Source organism: Lagenorhynchus albirostris, chromosome 3 (assembly GCF_949774975.1).
Source record: "Lagenorhynchus albirostris chromosome 3, mLagAlb1.1, whole genome shotgun sequence".
Taxonomy (NCBI): Eukaryota; Metazoa; Chordata; class Mammalia; order Artiodactyla; family Delphinidae; genus Lagenorhynchus; species Lagenorhynchus albirostris.
Window position 1 is genome coordinate 146,544,307 of NC_083097.1, and position 15,824 is coordinate 146,560,130.

General features: G+C 38.5%; 1 protein-coding gene across 1 annotated transcript in view; it reads left to right on the plus strand.

Annotated features, from left to right (window-relative positions):
* RANBP17 (RAN binding protein 17) overlaps positions 1-15,824 on the plus strand; it is a 316,339-nt gene that overhangs the window by 254,448 nt on the left and 46,067 nt on the right. Inside the window, exons 21-22 of the mRNA XM_060144179.1 lie at positions 1,875-1,994; positions 4,549-4,631. Coding sequence (XP_060000162.1) covers positions 1,875-1,994; positions 4,549-4,631 — 203 coding nt within the window. The remainder of the gene's footprint in view (positions 1-1,874; positions 1,995-4,548; positions 4,632-15,824) is intronic.

A 15,824-nucleotide genomic window follows, 5' to 3' on the forward strand; every position in this document is an offset into this window, starting at 1 on the left:
ATTCCACGAGGGCAGGGATTTTTTTAATGTTTGATTCACTGATGGCTCCAGAGAGTCTGTAACAGTGAGAAGACATTTATAGAATAGGCCTTCAATAAATACTTAAGTAAATTGTTCGTATATATTCAAATACAGCCTTAACATGTATATCTAGGGGGACAAAAGTATTGCTTTTTGCACTTTTAGGGAGCCTGACACTCTTAAGGTATTTAAGGGCTTATTTTCACTAAATGTTATGTGAATTATTTCCTGAAGCTTCAAAGTGAAATGCACAGCTTAAAAGAATCAAATAGGTAGGTCTAATTAAGTATGCTACACCTCATTTTTAGGTTGGCAGGTTTACCACAACAAATGTTTATTGAAATCTATTTTGTGCCAGGTCCATGCATACAATAAGTACCTATGCTGTGCTCTCAAAAAGCATATAATAGGAGAGATAAGGTGCTATGATAGCACTAACACAGGGTACCAGAGCCTTACATAGGAGACACACTTAGTCATGGGGGATTAGGGGAGGTGTCACGGAGGCTTCTTGGAATAATTGACATGTATATTGAAATATGAGGGACAAATAGGAATTAACAAAGTCATAGTAGGGAAGCACAGGTCTTTGCCCTTGAGAAACTCACTATCTAATGGGGCAGATGGGTAACACAAGCAACCAACCGTAATACAGTTTGTTATAAGAGAGACGTGGTCAAAGTGCTCATTGAACTTAGATGAGGAGGAGATTGATTCCTTTTGACAAAAAAGGGAAAATTTCACCGTTCCAGGGGAAGTAAAACTTGAGCTAGATGTTGAAATACAGTTTGGAATGTGTTAGGCAGACAAAGCAGCATATAGAGGAACAGAGACAAGAGAGAGTCGGCATCAGTGGGTTTGCAGAGAATTAAGAATGGCCAAACCATAGATAAGGGCAGGAGCACTAAGAGACGAGACTGGAGGTAGGCAGGGACCAGATATTAAGGACCTTGTTTGCCATGCTAAGGAACTTGAAATTTATTCTAAGAGCAGGGAAGAAAATTGTGATCTTTTCTCACCATGGAGATCACTACCCATACCACACAGGAAAGGAACAACATGAGGTGATTCCGTTCAGCACTTTCATCTGAAACAAAAAGACAAGTACATTGAAAATCATCAGAAAGAGACAGATTTAGGGATTAGGAAAAGAAAAAGGAAATGAAGGTAGTGGTATAGGAAGGGGTTTTTCTTCTGCAGTTTTAGGGCTTAATTTTATATTTCTGTGTCCATTTGTTAGGAGGAGGCCAGTTATGGGTTAAAGGGTCAGTGGAGCTGAGTCAGAGTTTTTCAGGTTCTGGTGGTCTCAGCCATTGACTTAACAGAGACATGCACTCCTTAGTATTGATGAGGGTGTTTGAGAATTTCTCCTTGAGCGTACAAGGGCCTACCTTTTAGCAAACTGACCTTGAGTTGAGATTAAAAATTACCCAAAGCTTTTCTTCAAGCTGTCATCCCTAGCGTTCCTTGGGGCTATAGTGGGACTAAGCAGAGTTAAGTCAACAACTTAAAATAAAAGAATGTAGATAATTTCTAAGCTGGGAGATAAATGCATGGGCTTTACTATTTCCCTCTACTTTTATGTATTTGAAAAGTTACATAATAAACAACATTTTTTTCTTAAGTAGTTTGATGCCCAACAAACTCTGATAATAGCAGTTCACATTTTTTACCCCTCATTAACTAAACTTATTTTCCTTTCCTGCAATATTAAGCATAATTCTTTAACTATGTTACATGATACTTCATAAGTATGCTAAACATAGAACAAATGTGGATTCCTTTTTTTTTCTTTTTAAGTGGCACCAATTTTCAGAAACAATATTTCTTTTGACCCTTAAATTCTTTAACAGGCTTTATAAAAGGTACCCAACCTATATTCCCATCCTTCAGAGGGCTGTTGAGCAGTGGTATGGAGAGCCGGCATGTACAACTCCCATCTTAAAACTTATGGCAGAACTGATGCAAAACAGGTAAGAGGTAGCATAGGCAAGTGAAAAGGTCATTTACTATTTGGTAGCACTCTTCAGAGGTCACACTTTCCTGCCTGGTGCCTGTATATTTAAGACTTAGCAAGAACCCAGGAACCAAAGCTTAAGATGATCAGTTGAAGGCAGTAGAATTAGAGATACAAGGTTGAGACTTTGGGCGAGAAAGAATTTAGTATACTTAGGTGTATATGGGGACTATGGGAACTGGGAAAAAAATTGGAAGACTGCAGCCACCATTATTTAAAAGATTCAAAAGCACAAGATGGAGGAAGGTAGGTTTTTGTTTTGTTTTGTTTATAAATTTATTTATTTTTGGCTGTGTTGGGTCTTCGTTGCTGCGCGCAGGCTTTCTCTAGTTGCAGCGAGCGGGGGCTACCCTTCATTGCGGTGCACGGGCTTCTCATTGCGGTAGCTTCTGTTGTTGCAGACCACAGGCTCTAGGTATGTGGGCTTCGGTAGTTGTGGCTCGCGGGCTCTAGATCGCAGGCTCAGTAGTTGTGGCACACGGGCTTAGTTGCTCCGCAGCATGTGGGATCTTCCTGGACCAGGGCTCGAACCCGTGTCCCCTGCATTGGCAGGCGGGTTCTTAACCACTGTGCCACCAGGAAAGTCCCAGGGCAGTTTTAACTGTTTCATTGCTTAACTGCAGTTCTGTAGAGGAGGAAAGGAGTTTAGAGGTCTCTGAGTTGAGATGCTTTGTTTTATGGATAAGGGAACTGAGTCCCAGAGCAATTCGTGAACACATAGTTTGTCTCAGAAGCCCTGGGGATTGTTCCTGCCTTGACTTCTAAGTTATCCTTCTTCCTCTGTGCCAAGATGCACGTATGTGGATGATTTATGCACTCACAATTTTTATTTAAATAGCAACTACCACACCTCTCAGAAATTGCCTAGGTGACCTTATAATTTGCATAGACAAGCAGAGGTTCGGGTTCTTTGTATATAAATATTAACAAAGGTGTAGCTAAAAGAGAAAAACTGCAATAAGATAATTAGTTTTACCTCTTTAAGATATGCCATTATGAATATGGCTTAGCACCAAATTACCTGTCACTTAGCCATACTGTTTCATCAGTTCCTCTTTGTAAATTGCGTGTTGGAAGGGAGATATCCAGACAGGGAAGGAGTATGGGTTGCAACTCTAATTTGATCTGTGGTGCTGAATTTTTCACAGCAATAATTTAAAATTTTTAAAACAAGAGGTGGGAAAAGACCTGGCAAATAAATAAATGTGAGTATTCTTTTGAAAGCTGTTAGTTTTTTTAAAACTGTTCTCTAGGTGCCTTAAATACTAAACGAAGGGTGGCTATATAGTTTATATTAGAAATTTAGTTTTTATTAAATTACAGTTTTTTCAGCCAGGTAATTAATAGTTCATATTACTGATATAACATTTAATACTAAAGGAAAAAATCATTATGTTGTATATTGTAAAGTATTTTATATCTGCCATAGGTGGATAATTCATATCTAGCACAGTTGTCCAAAGAACTACCTGGTAAAAATTTGTAATCCCAGAAAATGTTATCTTGTCTATATTTCTCTGGAACCTAATGTGAATTATGTATATACATTTCTTTAATTGGAATTCTATGCCAACAATCAAATGTTTCCAGTAGTATTTCTAATAAGTTATAATTGCACTTAATTCCGAAGCATTTTGAAAAAGCCTAGAGAAGCAGCAATTTATTCTATTCCGAGCAATTTATTCTGTTCCTTGGCAAATATCTTTGCTTTTTGGTGTTTCTTTGCTATGACCTATTTCATATTTTTGCTGATCCTTTTAAAAATATACCATTATTTCTTAAAAGCAGAGCAAAAAGGTATATTGGAGCCAACTAAAGCCAAAGTGATGTTAAAAAAGCAAATATTATGTCAGGATGGCATGTCAGTCCTTTACACTTTTCAGACTGTTCCCCAGCCTGTTAGGAATTAGGAAAGTAGAACTGTTCTTATTTAGAACTTCTGGGATTTGTTTCTCTTTACTTGAGCTATGTTCAATGGAAACTATAGTCTGTATGTAATTTAATGTGTTTGGAATATGCTTGAAGTATCAAGTGATTCATTATGCATATGAGCAGTATTAAAGGTACTTAGATTTCCTGTTATTTTATAATTTGTTTTAAAGATGTGTATTAGGCACTACAGGAGATCTCAAGTGTAAATCTCTATCCAAGTAACTATATAAACTTATACATACTTGGGGTTTCCTTTATTATTATCTATCAACCACTTTGCATGAAAGGAGAGGGGTATAAGAGGTCGGTGATATAGGATGTCAGGATATTGTTTTGACAGATAAAAAGTGAATTCTTTGAATCAGCAAATAAATGAAAATAATTTTATTGTTCTAGTATCTTTATAGTGAGAGAATTAGCACACACATTTTATCAATACTTGTTTAATGGAATGACACTTTAAAAAAGGGATAATTGTACTGTTGCTACTTCTAATAAATGAAAATTCTGGGTATTTTAAACCTATATTTGTTTTTTTTATCTGCACATATAGTCTAAATTTTTGCTGTATTTCTTAGATCCCAGCGTTTGAACTTTGATGTATCATCTCCTAATGGAATTCTTCTCTTCAGAGAAGCTAGTAAAATGATTTGCACTTATGGTGAGTATCCTTTTCCATATTTGTCTCTGCAATATAACTTTTATCTCTTTGGAGGAAAGAATGATGTTAGTTATTTTGTTCTTTTGAACCTTCATATCTGTATGAATTTGTGAAGTGGGTAATAGGGGTGCAAAAAGCCAGGTAGCTATCATATTGACATCAAGAGAAATAAGCAACATGCCTTTGACTACAGATCATGCCTGACCAACTTGATGAATTTCTTTTAGATGAAATTGCAGTGTCAGTAGGCAAAGGGAATACACTATAGATAGAATATTGAAAAGTTATAGCATATTGAAAATTGCTAAAAGTTACATCAGGGAGTTAAGTGTATTGCGTCAAAGGATGCTTAAATCAGTATGTCACCGGCACTGAATTTTGGAAAAATATCCTGGTAAAGAGCAGTAAATATTTTATTGTAGGAAATTTGGGGGCACTGCATCCTAAGAATCAGAGTTCTACAGTAATGATTGTTCTATTCAATTATAGTACAAAAAAATGTGGTTAGGGGCTTCCCTGTTGGCGCAGTGGTTGAGAGTCCGCCTGCCGATGCAGGGGACATGGGTTCGTGCCCCGGTCCGGGAAGATCCCACATGTCGCGGAGCGGCTGGGCTCGTGAGCCATGGCCGCTGAGCCTGCGCGTGCAGAGCCTGTGCTCCGCAACGGGAGAGGCCACAACACTGAGAGGCCCGCGTACCGGGAAAAAAAAAAAAAAAAAAATGTGGTTAGTAGTTAGAAATGAGTGTTAGAACTACCATAAACCCTAATATTTGCCACTTCTGACAGCTTCATCAATGAAATTCTCAACTCTCTGAGACCTTTATGTAGCCAGGGAATGAGGATACGATACAACAGATAAGAATCCTCTGTTAGTTCGCCACAAACTGACTGAATACTAACTACAGGCTGGACACTTTGCATGGTTCTTCTTGAGAGATGTCTCTCTGTGTCCTCCATTCCTTTGTCCTCTTCTTTTTTGCCTGTCTGGTCTTACTTTCCCAAATCAACAGCCAACTCTATGTTTGGCCTCAAAAATTGCCTGTGATTCTCATACTTCTTTTGGAGTACCTAGAAACAGATTTTACAGAATTTTGTAAAGCTTCTTTAAGTGAGTGTGTGTATGTAGGAACAGCCATTAAAAGTGTATTAGTTTATTTTGTGTATGGTGTTAGGGAGTGTTCTAATTTCATTCTTTTACATGTAGCTGTCCAGTTTTCCCAGCACCACTTATTGAAGAGGCTGTCTTTTCTCCATTGTATATTCTTGCCTCCTTTATCAAAGATAAGGTGACCGTAGGTGCATGGGTTTATCTCTGGTCTTTCTATCCTGTTCCATTGATCTGTATTTCTGTTTTTGTGCCAGTACCATACTGTCTTGATTACCGTAGCTTTGTAGTATAGTCTGAAGTCAGGGAGCCTGATTCCTCCAGCTCCGTTTTTCCTTCTCAAGATTGCTTTGGCCATTCAGGGTCTTTTGTGTTTCCATACAAATTGTGAAATTTTTTTGTTTAGTTCTGTGAAAAATGCCATTGGTAGTTTGATAGGGATTGCATTGAATCTGTAGATTGCTTTGGGTAGTATAGTCATTTTCACAGTGTTTATTCTTCCAATCCAAGAACATGGTATATCTCTCCATCTGTTTGTATCATCTTTAATTTCTTTCATCAGTGTCTTATAGTTTTCTGATAGTTTTCTGCATACAGGTCTTTTGTCTCCTTAGGTAGGTTTATTCCTAGGTATTTTCTACAGCAGAAACTAACACAACATTGTAAAGCAACTGTACTCCAATTTAAAAAAATTAAAACATATTACTTTTTAAAAAGTAAAACTTATTTTAAAAAGTAGAAAAAGTTCTTTTTAATTGTTTTTACTTGAACTCAAAATATTCTGGGACTCAGTTCTGTATGCACTGTAGGCCTCTGTTAAAAATGCTTAGTTTTAATTGTACATTTGATTTTTAGAGTTTGAGGTCATAAGTGTATAGAAACTACAGAAAGCACCTATTTAAGACAGTAAACTTAAACTCTCCTATTTTCATCTGTACCAGCAACTATATTGCCACAACTTTTGCATCTGTTGAAAATGGACACATTAGAATCATATAAAGTAGAAATGCTTTGCCTCCCAAAGGTAAAAATGGACCCCTTTTTGAATATTCTCAGTACAGTTTGTTGTGTTTCCAGGGTATATCTAATTCCTTTCAGTGTCTTATCATAAAAGACATATGACTGGAGCTTTTTCCAAAAGAATGATATCTTTAAAAAAACATAGATTTTGGCAATTAAAAGATCTGAGTACCAATTCTAGTACCAACCCATATCAACTCCGTGACATTCAGCTAAGACACTACACCTCTTTGGCCTAGTTTTCTCATATGTAAAATTAGAAATAATGAATACCTACTGACCTACCTGTCTAGTTAGGATTAGAGGTGGTTAATTGAGCTACTCTGGGTAAAGGGCTTGGCACAGGTTGTAACATGGCTTAGGTACTCAGTGAATATGCCTTTCCTTGATCCAAAGCCGTTCTCTTACACTCACAGAACCAGCCTCCTTTGGATAGGGGTTCACTGACCTCATCACTTTTTTATTCAGGAATGCCTTCTGTTTGGACCATGCTGTCCTGCTTCGTTCTGCCTGTAACAAGTGCTAAGCGTCTATTTCCTCACTTTTTAAAAAGAAATACTTCCCCATTATGAAACAATGCACGTATAAGAATTTCTTAGTAGTCAATAGACCTTTAACTATACAAATGTTTGTTTCCTGTTACCAACCACAGTTGTATCTTTCCTTCCCCCTTTTCTGGATCCAGTTTCTTTTACTGAGGCTTACTCACTCTTACAGTAGGGCTGACAAGAGCAGCAACTTCTTCCTCGTCCAGGATCACTGAATCTCTAGTATAGGACAGAATGTTTGTCCAGCAATTGATACCAAAAGGAATCTCAGAACATTGCCAAGTCTATGGGCTTCAAAAGCTATTCAGTCCTCTGTCAGGTTGTTTGACATAGACAAAAGCATTGCAGCAAAAGTTGAGAAAGAAAACTGTGAGGATTATATTGGAGGAAGAAGAAGAGGAGGAGGCAGAAGGAGAGAGAGGAAGAAAAGAGAAAGAAAAGCAGAAAAAAGAAAAAGAAAAGAGAAAACCTTCAAAGCATTCTTGAGAAGAAAAGCCAATAAGGAGTTTTCTTACTCTGAAGAAAGACTAGGAGATTAGGGTAAGGTTCTTCTCCTTAGTTGGGACTAATAATAATGGTTGCTTCCACTTTTTAATCAACTATTATGTGCCTGCTCCTATACTAGACCATTAATCATACATTAGCCCATTGAATCCTTAAGGTAAGTATTATTATCTGCCACTCACTAGTCACTTGGCCTTGGTTAAGTTGCTAAGCCTCTCTTGCTTCACTTTCTTGTTAAACAGAGAAAATAATACCTACTTCATAGGGTGGTTGTGAGGATTCAATTACATAGTGCATGGAAAGCCCTTAGATCACTTAGCTACTGTGATTACTGTTATGAAGAAATTGAAGCTCATAGAAGTTAAAGAGTTGCCCAATATTACATAGTTAGCAAATAGTCAAATTGGAATTTCATTCAAAGTCTGTATAACTTCAGACAGTAGTCTTTCCATGTTCCTTTCTGCCACTTGAGAGTTGCCACACAAAGTTGGGTATTTTTGATGAAGTACTGTTCTTTAAGTATGGTGATTTCTATCCTAAAACTTAAGGAAAATGAAGGCTCAATGGAAAAATGTCCTTCAACTTTGTCACCAGTGACTTCGACACATGCGCTTTACATAGAATGATAGAAAACTCTTTCTCAGCCTTCACTGATTCCACATGCTGGCCTCAATCAGCCGAGCTGATTTTGTCTGTCTTTACCTGTGTAATGTTTTATTACCCATGCTTTTACCTCTGGAGATTCTAATATGCTCACTGAAGGGAGATCCTATGGTTGCCATCCAGGAGTCTAGAAGATGAGGAAAAGAATGACTAGGAGGGTACAGAAGAGCCAACATTATTTATTTCTGTGGTAAGCCAAGGTGAAGGAAGGGAGAGCCCATAGAAGAAAGGGGCCGGAACATTCTCTGATCCCTTCTGTTCCCATCCTCGCTGGGTTCCTTCTCTGCTCACCTGTCATGGGCAGTATTTGTGTAATCCATGATTGGGGCAGTTCAGAGGGAGGAAGAACTCATTTCCACATGCACCTGATTCGTTATATATTTTATGGAATACCTCCACCTCGCTACTCAATGAGACTGGCAGAAAAATAATACTTTTGATATGCTGTTTTATTTATCTACATTCTGTCATGATATACTTTGATGTAAGTTTTTAATTTTGCCTCAGCTCTCAGCTGCTCTCGCCGTTACAGCTCAGGGTCAGCAATGAGGTTAGCCACAGTAGCACAAAACAATTTCCTGTTTGTGCAGCCCAGGTAACATTTGGATGAGGATTAGATTTTACCACATTTTCTACTAGCCCAAGCCTATTATTTCTAATGAGTTTTAAATTGCTTCAAGAACATGTATTTCAAAATTTAGTGCTATGATCCGTTCAGCCTGAGCAACTTAATAAAAGAAATTTCTTTCTTAAATTTTTGGTTAAAATGTTGCATGCAGTGTAATAAATGTTATTACTTTGGAAACCTACTTCTCAGTTTTAAGAACTGGGTGGTTTTTATGCTCAATTTCCATTTGTCTAATCTTTTCTTCCCTTTGCCTCTGGGTAATGGTATCTTTAGTGACATCTGTTGGTTAAAGAGTGCGCAGAAGGGAGAAATAGTGGTGGTTTTTATACGACTGGCAAAAATGGAGCTGCTTTTATTCCTTCCTTAGGTACCTGATTTAAAGAAAGCTCGGTGTGTGAAAAATCTAAACTTTAATAGTGGATAGAACAACTATAATTATTCACTGTACATAAGAATTTACATCAGGGTTCTTTTGAGCAATATATGCTCCAGGTGCATTTAAGGTATGATCTAATAATATGCTTAAATTGAATTTGTAAACTGATATACAAGCCGCTGTTATTTACTGTGACCTAGAAAACAAACCAGTGGTTTTCCAACTGGGTTTTTCAGAGCCCTAGAGATCTGTGAAAGTACCACAGAGCCTCTCCAGAGAGGGGGGAGGAGGGGACCCTACTGCCACTTTGACCAGAACCACCCAGCTATATATAGTTGCACTAGCTTTATTTGTAATAGGGGTCACCTGCTTAAAGATTTTTTTTTTAATAAAAGAGCTTGAAAATTACTGGTATGTATTGATACTATTAGAAGCATTTTAAGAATGAAGGATTATGTTTCTATTTATGTTTAAATGATTACAGAAAGATAGCTGGACAGGGCTTCTCTGGTGGCGCAGTGGTTGAGAGTCCGCCTGCTGATGCAGGGGACACGGGTTCGTGCCCCGGTCCAGGAAGATCCCACATGCTGCGGAGCGGCTAGGCCCGTGAGCCATGGCCACTGAGCCTGTGCGTCCGGAGCCTGTGCTCCGCAAAGGGAGAGGCCACAGCAGTGAGAGACCCGCGTACCGCAAAAAAAAAAAAGATAGCTGAACAATGTGTTGGACTTGAAATAATTAGAGACTTAAAATGTTATCAGGAAATAACACTTCTGGAAAACAGATCATCCAGGAACCATGGACATAACCTTAGATTGTATCAGAAACGTGGTCAGGGACAGAGAGTTGTATCAGAAACGTGGTCGGGGACATAGGACAACAAAGTAGTAGAGTAAGCTCACAAAAATCTTCTTAAGGCGATGGAATGATCAACACCTTGAGGATCCCAGGCCTTGAGGAATACATTTCACAGTGAATCCACACGTGTTGGACTTGGCCACTTCTGCACACAAGCAAAAACTGCTAAACAAGCTGTTAAATAAGTAAGCGTGATCTCCAAACAAGTGGCTTAGAGTTCAGTAGATTCTTTCATCCATGCAGCTAACGTTCATTGAGCATTTACTATGTGTTTGAGAGTTACAAGGAATAGGAAGAGAAATAAGACACACAAAAATAATCTTACTGATTCTTCTCTTAGTGGAGTCCAGCAGTGTATTCAGACAAGTAAATAAAGAATTATAATGTGTTGTGCTCACTTTTATGCTTAAGAAGCATACATAGTGCTATGGGAGCCCAGAAGTTTCTAACTCAAAACTGAGGAGCCAGAGAAGGAAATAAGAACAGGGCCTGGAAATTTGAGGAGGGCATTTCAAGCAGGCAATAGCTTTTACAAAATCATATAAATATAAAACATTAGCATGGTCTATCAGTAAACTGAAGGATTTCAGAATTGCTGGAGAAAGTAGAAAGTGAAAATTCCTGATTATCTCATCACTCAAAGATAACCATCATTAACAGTTTAGTGTGTGCTCATTCATACTTTTTTATGTGTGCATATACATATATTATTCCAAAAGTGGTATTATAATATACTTGCTAATCTGCAATTTGCTATTTTTTACTTATATCATGGTCAGCACTTTATATTAATACATATCTAAATCTACCATATCTCTTTTTTTCCTTTGGTTTTTCATAATTTTTTCTACCATATCTTTTAAAATAGATGTAAAGCATTCCATTTTATCGTCATACTATAATTTATTTAATTATTCACCTTTTGATAAATGTAATTTTTATAAACATGTAATTTTCACTGTAATACACTGTTGCAGCAAGTACATACACTGTACATTCAGCTTCGTGAGCTTCACTCAGTCAACAAATATATATATTGAGAGCAGCAGGTGCTGTTCTAGACTCTGGATATATCAGTGAGCAAAACTGAAAAAGAAATTATTTTGTATGTCAGAAGGTAATAAGTGCTATGGGGAAAAAAAAAAGAAAGAAAGCAAATCAAGATGGGAGCATTAGGGGCTTCCCTGGTGGCGCAGTGGTTGAGAGTCCGCCTGCCGATGCAGGGGACACGGGTTCGTGCCCCGGTCCGGGAAGATCCCACATGCCGCGGAGCGGCTAGGCCCGTGAGCCATGGCCGCTGAGCCTGCGCGTCCGGAGCCTGTGCTCTGCAACGGGAGAGGCCACAACAGTGAGAGGCCTGCATACCGCAAAAAAAAAAAAAAAAAAAAGATAGGAGCATTAGAAGTACCAGGGATTGGGAAACATGTTGCATTTTTAAGTAAAGTGATCGAGGTAGGCCTCATTGAGAAAATGACATTTGAGCAAAGACTTGCAGTAAATAAGGGAGTTAATTATGCAGATATCTTGGGGAAAAGTATTCCAGGCTGAAGGAACACCAAGTTTTAGGGTCCTAAGGCAAGAGTGTATCTGGCATGTCTGAAGAACAGCAAGGACATTGTTTGCTGGAACAGAGTGAACAAAAGAGAGTAATAACAAAAGCAATGTCATGTAACGTCATATCCTGTAAAGATTATCAGGACTTTGACTTTAACTCCGAGTGAAGGAGAAGGACTTTTGAGCAGAGGGCTGACATGATTTGCCTTTGGCTTTGACCAAGGTGATAGCAGTGGGAGTAGTGAGAAGTGGTTAGATCCTGGATATATCTTGAAGGTAAATCCAATTTCTTGATGGATTGGATATATGGTATGAGAGAGAAAATGTAATCAAGGGATTTTGGCATAAACAACTGGAAGGATGAAGTTACCATTAACTGAGATGGAAAAGGCTGAGAATGGGTGTGAGGGGGACTCAAAAGTTCCATTTTGGTTGTGTTGAGCTTGAGGTGTTGATTAGACATTCAAGTGGAGGTGTTGAATAGGGAGTTGGATATACAAGTCTGAGGATTGGAAGAGGTCTGGCCTAGAGAAACAAATATGGGAGTCATTAACTCTAAGATGGCATTTAAAGCTGCAAAACTAGATAAGATCACCGGGGTGGGGTATGAATTTAAATATAAAAGATTTAGCTTTGAGTTCAGGGGTATTCTGTGTTAGGAGGAAAGGGAGAAGAGGAGGAACCAGCAAAGGAGAGAATGAGCAAACACTGAAGTAAGAGAAAATCAGGAGAGTGTGTGTCTTGGAAGGCAAGGAAGAAGAGGTAGTCAGCTGTGTCAAAAACTGCCAGTGAATCAAATAAGACGTGGACTAAGAGTCGACCATTACGTTTAGGGACAAGGAGGTCATTGGGAACTTTGAAAAGAGCACTTTCAGTGGAGTGGGTGTAAAAGAGAATCAGAGGAGAAGAAATGAAGACAGTGAAGGTCACAGTTCTTTTAAGGAGTTTTGTTACAAAGGGGAGTAATATCAGGCAGGGAAGTAGGGCCAAGAGAAAGTCTTTTTTAAAATAAAAAAGATTGCAGAGGAGAGAAAGGGGGAAATTGCTGTGCTTTGTTCTCAAGCACATAAGAGGAGATGGGAGCTAGTTCAACATACTGAGGGGCTGGCTTTTTAGAAGACAGTGTGTAAGTGCAAATGCTAGGAGATAGGTAGATACGGTAGTGAACATTTGGAATTAGAATATATTCCCAAAAGTGGATTTACGCATTTTTAATATTTTTAATAAAATTTACCAAATTACCCTCTAGAATCGTTATACTAATTCACATTCCCAACAATTTCCTTAATTTCCCACATGCTTGTCAATGCTGCATTGTTTTAATCTTTTTCAACCTGAAAGGGAAATGTTATATTCCTTTCCAGTCTCCACAGCTTCATTTCTGTCCCAGACCATTTATGTCCAGGGGCCTCAGCTGGTTTGCACAGAGACAGAGTAGGTTGAGTGACCTGAAGTAAAGGAATGTCAGGAAGCTTGCACTTCTCTTCCCATAATTGTTCTGATGACGAATGAAGACAGTCAACCTGTAGAGCTGTCAGCTAAATATCAAATTCACTTTAAAATTTTAGAGATTAAAAGGGAAAAGGTAAATCAATGTAATGGATTGCTTTATAAACCAGGAAGTGACATTGTTCATACTGTTAGTTCTTCCTGGTATAAAATACAACTATAGTATATCTTATCCCTTGTACCTTTTTTAAAAAGTATTCTTCTGAGGGCACAGAGAACTGGTAGATTGTGGGCCAAAGACCCCCTGCAGCCAGTTCTCTTTTGAAGGAATAAAGGGAAAGTGGTCAAAGATCTAGTATTGACCTTACTTTGAATTATGTGTTAGAAGGAAGGGACATTATTCTACACCAAACACACCCAGCCTTACCTCCTCCTCTTTTTCAGGCCATAGCTCCCCATGTATGAATTTACAGGCTAGTAGACTGGAGAAAGAAATGAACACCTAGTACTGTGTATTGTTATAGTTTACATGAGCACTGTACCAGTTACTGTGGTAAGCACATTACATATGCTGTCTCTTTTACTCCACATAAGAGCCTTGTGAGTTATAAGTACTGTTATTGTCCTCATTTTACAGATGAGGAAACTGACTTACAGAGATTAATAATCTGTTCAGACACCCAGGTAGTGAGCAAAGAAGTAGGATTCAAACCCCAGGTCGGTATGACTCAGAAGCCCACCTGGTTCATCGCTACCTTACGCACTGTATGTTTGTTTTCTGTTAGACTACTATCTTGTTATACAGTTCTCCAGCTGAGGCCTTTGAAGGAAGGCCACTTCTTTTTGGGTGTAGGGAGCCTCTTCTGTAGAGGACATCATGGAGGCAGTCATCAGGGAAGAGATAGGGTCTCAGAAGGGGAAAAAGTTGTTTAAAAAGTAGGTCTGAAAGTAGATATCAGATAAACAGAAAAGGAGATTTTGCATCTTCTTATATATCCTTCTCTAAATCTAGTTATTGAGAGTGGTCTAGAAGGGTACTTCTGAATGCTGGAAGCTAACCAAACACACACACACACACACACACACACACAAAACGGGGGCTTCTCCAAAAAAGATAGAATAGAGGTTAAGAAAGAGGAACCCAAGCAGTTAATGTAAGCTAATAATGAGGGAAATATATGTAATAAGCAAAATTATAATTATATATGCTTATTTCCCAGGTTTTTTTCCCCTTATTATTTAGTGAGATTTCTTTTCCTGTTATAGCATATACAACAGTAAGAATGGCAGTTCCATAACATTTGTGCTTCCCTTCCTCAGTCATTGCCCTTGGCCAGGTAAACCATTCAATTCACAGCATCCTTTTCCGGAGCCCCAGCATAGCCTCAACATCTGTCTTACCCAGGTCTGATGTTAAGGTTGTAACAGCATCTCATTCCCCTGCTCCCAGTTATGGCAGATATAATCAGTGGGAAACAATCAGAGATTTTCCTTTTGATTCTAAACTTTGGAAGTCTCTTATTTCATTAAAGAAAGTATCATTTCCTTTTGTACAAGTGGCAACTGCTACTGGCTTCAGTGGCTGCCAGCCTGGCAATGCCTTCATCTCCCAGCGGTCCATCAGTGTAATAAAGATCTCCCTCTTAGGAAGGAAATTCTGGGAAGGAAGGAGATGGGACTTTATGGGTGTGGGGTGGAATAAGGAAGGCAAGGAGGGTTGTCATACCTATAGAGGAACATCAAAACCAAACCTCAGCTCAGTCACTTTTGTTTACAGCAATGTGAGTCTAACTGCTAGATTTTAAGCTTTTGGAGGGCAGGGCCTCCAATTTTAGTAAGTGTTGTTGAATAACATAGATTGAATAAAGCTGATTGGAGTGAATAACGATGCTGCCACGTCTTCTCTTCCATAGTCTTACAGCCACCACGGAATGCGGAGCCACTTGAGCACAATTAAATAGTTTCCTCTTTCAAAAGTATTACTTTTTCAAGGTCATAATGGTATACTAATCACTGTTTTAATTAACACAGATGTGTCTGAAGCAGTCCAAAAAAACAAGTATGCCAGATTGCAGCTTTAAGACAGCAATAAAAGTTGTGATTCTAAATAATTAATCCTTCTTGATGATAGGTTATCCAGTCCTTTAGAATCAAAAATTTTTCCCCATCACAATTCTTCGTCTTCCTATTCAATCTTGTGCTGAAGAATATAGGATCTTTACTTCCCCCATAAGGACATCAGCGTAAGAAGTCCCTGAAAGATGACCCAGTTTTCTCCGTTTGCCCCTGGCCTCCTTAACAGACCCAAAATGTGTAAACCACCACCACTACCACCAAATTACCCTAGCTTTTTCCATCACATGTAAGCAGTGCTTTTCTTTCCTGGGAAAGGGAAGTGGGGGGAAATGTCTACCTTGATTTATATTGAATTGGAGGCAAAGGTAGAAAAGCAGTGGTTGAAAACTGCCCTCTCCTGCAGTACCCTGCTTTT